General features: G+C 46.4%; 1 protein-coding gene across 1 annotated transcript in view; it reads left to right on the top strand.

The window, feature by feature from the left end:
• The window catches only part of LOC105892291 (caspase recruitment domain-containing protein 14), a 20,808-nt gene that overhangs the window by 8,851 nt on the left and 6,957 nt on the right, over window positions 1–5,000 (top strand). The window contains exons 8-11 of the mRNA XM_031563787.2: window positions 152–286; window positions 2,415–2,684; window positions 3,917–4,043; window positions 4,971–5,000. The exon at window positions 4,971–5,000 is cut by the window's right edge and continues 211 nt beyond it. Of these exons, the coding sequence (XP_031419647.1) occupies window positions 152–286; window positions 2,415–2,684; window positions 3,917–4,043; window positions 4,971–5,000 (562 nt within the window). The remainder of the gene's footprint in view (window positions 1–151; window positions 287–2,414; window positions 2,685–3,916; window positions 4,044–4,970) is intronic.

The following is a 5,000-nucleotide window of genomic DNA, read 5'->3' as shown; positions in this document are numbered from 1 at the left end:
CTACGTTTCAGAGAGTCTGCACTGGGAATAGTGGTTTTATCTGTCGACATTTCTTGGTGTTCTGGGAAACCTTAACTGTGTGTGTGTGTGTGTGTGTGTGTGTGTGTGTGTGTGTGTGTGTGTGTGTGTGTGTGTGTGTATACTAACACAGGCCAGGGAGTATAGCTGGGAGAGCAGCTACCTTGGCTCCAGCAGTGAGGGCCCCCCGCCCAGCCCCCAGCCTCGCTCGCGCCTGTGTCGCATGAACGCCATCTGCCCCGACTTCATGAGGAGCGATGACCTCGAGGTGAGCGCTGCGGCCGCCCCTTTACTCCACCACACAGAAATACTCCGGCTCCCACAGCAAGCTGCCGGACGAGTTTAGCGCAGTCGTCCCCTCCCACACGTGTGGGCTGTTTGAATACTTCAAATTCAAGTTCAAGTCAAGTTTCTGTGGTCGAGTTTTTATGGTGTCTCGCTTCAGCACACTTAATTTCATTACAGAATGTTGCCCCCTTAGTCTTTTTAGTATTAAGCCTAAATAAACAGTGTGTGTGTGTGTGTGTGTGTGTGTGTGTGTGTGTGTGTGTGTGTGTGTGTGTGTGTGTGCATGCACAGTTCACTGAGGGTGGATTGAGCAGCCTCCGGTCGAGCCATGTGGAGCCGCCAGGTATCGATTCTCTCCGGAGAAGACAGTTAGACTTGAGCTCCGATTACAGGTGACTAGCAGCCTTTACATCACATATATAGAGTCCCTTTAAGCAGCCTTTACATCACATATATAGAGTCCCTTTAAGCAGCCTTTACATCACATATATAGAGTCACTTTAAGCAGTCTTTACATCACATATATAGAGTCCCTTTAAGCAGCCTTTACATCACATATATAGAGTCACTTTAAGCAGCCTTTACATCACATATATAGAGTCCCTTTAAGCCGTCTTTACATCACATATATAGTCACTTTAAGCAGTCTTTACATCACATATAAAGAGTCACTTTAAGCTTAGCTGTCTGTACATTACATGTTATTATTGGGAAAGCACATTATAACATTCCATATGAGATATATAGATGCAATATAGATATTTACATAGGGGGTGGATGTTTTCATCCATGTTCGCGTTCCTAGTTTCCTCATTCCACTGAGAGTAAAAGTGACGTCATAAAATGTGTTGACAACAAAAAGATCTCACATCCCTTAATCCCCAGTTAATCTTTGCCATGTCCTTAACGGACCCCACCTTCCCCCTTGCTGTGCTGTTTTGCATTGGTTACTCTAAATACAGTGTAAATATGTTGATAAGATCCTGCATGGGTCAATTTTTAACAGAGCAAGGAAGACTCCATTACTCCATGAAAAGGTTACAGTGTACGAGAGGTTACTCCCAGTCAGCCCAGGGGCTTGTGATGTGCTGACTGAAACAGAAAGAGTCAACCTGCTGACGGTGCTGCTCACCTAAACCAGTTCTGTTGCTGTGGTTGTGTCACTGTGATACTGTAATATGATAACGACTAAGAGGGGTGGGGGGGGGGAGGAATGTGCTTTTCGTTTTTTGGCTTGCTTGCTTGAGGTTTGCTTTTAATTGTTTTTGTTCTGTAGCCTCGAAACAGATGACAGTCCGTTCTCTTTGGACACAGAGAGTGACTTTGTCATGATCTTCAAAGGTAAATGGACTTCTAATGACCGTCAGGTTCAAGTCTGAGGGAGGGCTGCAAGGTCAAAATGTGTCATTAAAAACCTGTTTAGAAGAACGGAATAATGCAGAGTGCCGATCCTTCAAACCATGTGAAACTTTTTGAATGAATCTGCACACATTATTGTTTCATATTATAATGACATAATTATATAAACATCATCATCTAATGGATGTTCCCAGGAATTCTTGTTTCATATTATAATGACATAATTATATAAACATCATCATCTAATGGATGTTCACAGTGACTTCTAGCTCACCACTCCTTTTGTGTATGCCTATAGTGTGAAGTGTGTGTATAGGGGGGGGGGGCAGATTATCCACATGCCTTCCAAGTGAATATACAGTAAATGTTTTTTCCTGTGTTCTGTTTCCAGATAAAGCAATGTCAGCGTCCCTCCCCACTCTTCCACAGAAGATCAGCAGCCCTGACACGTACGTCTCGTTGGCTCAAGACTCACAGATATGAGTCTCTTCTGTCTGTTTCTTAATCACATTATGAAGCTAGAAGCTATTAGCAATTAGTCTTTCTTAATGAAGAGAACAGAATAGAGATGTGACATTTTTCCCCATTTATTTTCCCCTCTATTTAACCTCTGCCTCTTGGTTATCTCAGCACCCACTGACCCCAAACCAGTTCTATTTTTCAGAGAACATAACACCACAGATGAGCTCTGAGGTTATGAAGACTGATCTGTGAACAGTGTGAAGTGATAAATATTGTGACTGTTGTAGTCATCAGTTACAGTCGTCATTGGTTACAGCGGTCCTTTGTCTTCCTCTGGTAGCGTGTCGCGGGCGTCGGCTCCTCCGTTCCTGATGCGCTCGCGGCCGCAGGCGCTGCGTATCACGGGCCGCGTCCTCACCCTCACCGTCCAGGACGGCACGCTGCTCGGCCAGATCCAGGTCGTCGGGGGCAACAAGACGGGCGTGTTCGTGCACGGGGTCACCCAGGACTCGTCCGCCCACGCGGCGGGGGTCAGTCCCGGAGCCCAGATCTTAGAGGTGAGACGGCGAGGAGCGGAGAAACCAGAAAGACTCGTCCCAAACCAGACTCTTTTCCAAGAGTCTCACTTCCAAGGCTCTTCTATTTTGTTCTTGTCTATGTAATTCAGTTGGAGTGGGGAATTGTGAACGTCCCCAAAGGGGTGTTGTTGTTCCGATCTTTGTTTTGTAACTGTGAATTCCTAGCCGGGGGGGGCGTTGTTATCATCTGTTATCTGTGCAGATAAAGGGAAGTGGGAAGTTTGACCCTGGCAGACAGTCAGTGTGTGGAATATCCCGGTGTGTGCGTAATCTCTGCGTAGCCTCAGACTCCCTCGGGTTCCTTTCAGTTTCCATATGAAGGATTTCAAAGATGTTTCCTAAACAGCTCAGATCCTTTCAAGCTTTTCAAAAGAATCAGAGAGAATAAGGAAAGTCCCCCTTTAGGGCACCAGCTGAGGAGAAGCCTTCTCTGTTCTTTCCCCCAACTCCCATGAGTCTGCCCTCGCGTTTGTCTCTGTAATATCAGTAACAGGCCTGTGAGTGGCTGCCTGTGAGTGGCTGCCTACATTATACATGCTATAGATATCGTTCTTGTTTCCCCCATAGGAAATTAACGAGGAATTACATTTCCTGCTTCCTGTGACAACCTTTATGTGCGTCGTACATTAATGTATTAAAGGGTGCAATTTGTGATTCGGATCAAATTCACTTTTTGTCAAATTCCACAAAGTGCTGCTCACGGCTCCTTGGCTGTCTGTTCAGTGTGTGTGCGCCCAGAAACGCTCTGGTGTTCGCACACAGGCCTGGCTCTGTAAACAGTGGGTCTGGCTTGGACTCCGGAGCTCGGACAACATGTTGCTTCAGGGGCACGGAACTGGCGGGGGGTGTAATTTGATTGGCTGTTGAGCTGAACTTTCAGCAACCTTTCCTTATAGGTTACCTTGTAATATAAAGACTCATATATGTCGTGTGTGTGTGTGTGTGTGTGTGTGTGTGTGTGTGTGTGTGTGTGTGTGTGTGTGTGTGTGTGTGTGTGTGTGTGTTGTGTGTGTGTGTGTGTGTGTTGTGTGTGTGTGTGTGTGTGTGTGTGTTTGTGTGTGCGTGTGTGCGTGTGTGCGTGTGTGCGTGTGTGTGTGTGTGTGTGTCGGTGTGTGTGTGTGTGTGTGTGTGTGTCGGTGTGTGTGTTTGTGTGTGTTTGTGTGTGCGTGTGTGTGTGTGTGTGTGTGTGTGTGTGTGTGTGTGTGTGGTAGGTGAAGTACGAGCAGGAGAGGCAAGCCCTGCAGATGGTGCTGGAGGACTCCACCCAGGAGGAGGCGCTGTGGGCTCTGGGCCAAGTGAAGGGGCCCTGCCAGCTCATACTCAGGCCCAACCAGGATGGTGAGTAAGAGCTCTTACAACTGACCGGAGGTCAGTTCGCCACAGATGTAAAGTTCTCCACCGCAAACCGATGTAAACTGGTATGAGTGCCATTTAAAGCACTTTGAGCTGCATTCTTTTACATGAAAGGTGCTATATAAATAAAGTTTTATTATTATTATTATATAAGAGAACTGTCCCTGGGAAAGTAGCAGAAAAATGGTGACACAAGTGAAACTGGACATCTTGAGAGCAGATCACCACTTACAAGTTCAAATGTAAATGTCCATGAAGTGGAATAACAGCAAGATATAGGGCCAGCATTGCTCTCTCACTCTCTCACTCTCTCACTCTCTCGCTCTCTCACTCTTTCACTCTCTCACTCTCTCACTCACTCACTCTCTCACTATCTCACTCTTTCACTATTTTACTCTCCCACTCTCTCACTCGCTCACTCTTTCACTATCTCACTCTTTCACTCTCTCACTCTCTCACTCTCTCACTCTCTCACTCCCTGCCCTTATTCCCTCTGGAGATTCATACTGGCCATTCTGCTTCCAGGTTCCCCCTTGTTCCCTCCATACTGCCACGCCCCACCAATGACCCTCAGCTCAGAGTAGGCGTCTGGTGACAGCACTGTCATTTTCTGTCTTTGGAGTAATTGTCATTCTAATTGCACTGTTACAATAACAATAATCAAACACCCACCTTAGCAGACTTAAATGGCAGTTGTTATTTATGAAATGCAGCCTGTATGGGCCCCCTTGTGATGAAATATCTAAATTTACACGTGGAATGACTACTTGAATGTTTTGAGTTCAGGCAGCTCAAAAAGGTGAGGCCTCAGAAACACCCTGAAGGCCCCTTGTGTGTTTATGACGACTGTCTTGTCGAGAGCTTCTTTCTCTCGCGGATGATCTTCCGTTTGATTCCTCTTCCTGTTGTCAGCGTACGACGGCCTTCTGCAGCAGCTGAAGA

This window comes from Clupea harengus, chromosome 26 (assembly GCF_900700415.2).
Source record: "Clupea harengus chromosome 26, Ch_v2.0.2, whole genome shotgun sequence".
Taxonomy (NCBI): domain Eukaryota; kingdom Metazoa; phylum Chordata; class Actinopteri; order Clupeiformes; family Clupeidae; genus Clupea; species Clupea harengus.
Note: the sequence above shows the minus strand (reverse complement) of the source record. Positions and strands in the feature narration are given on the sequence as shown.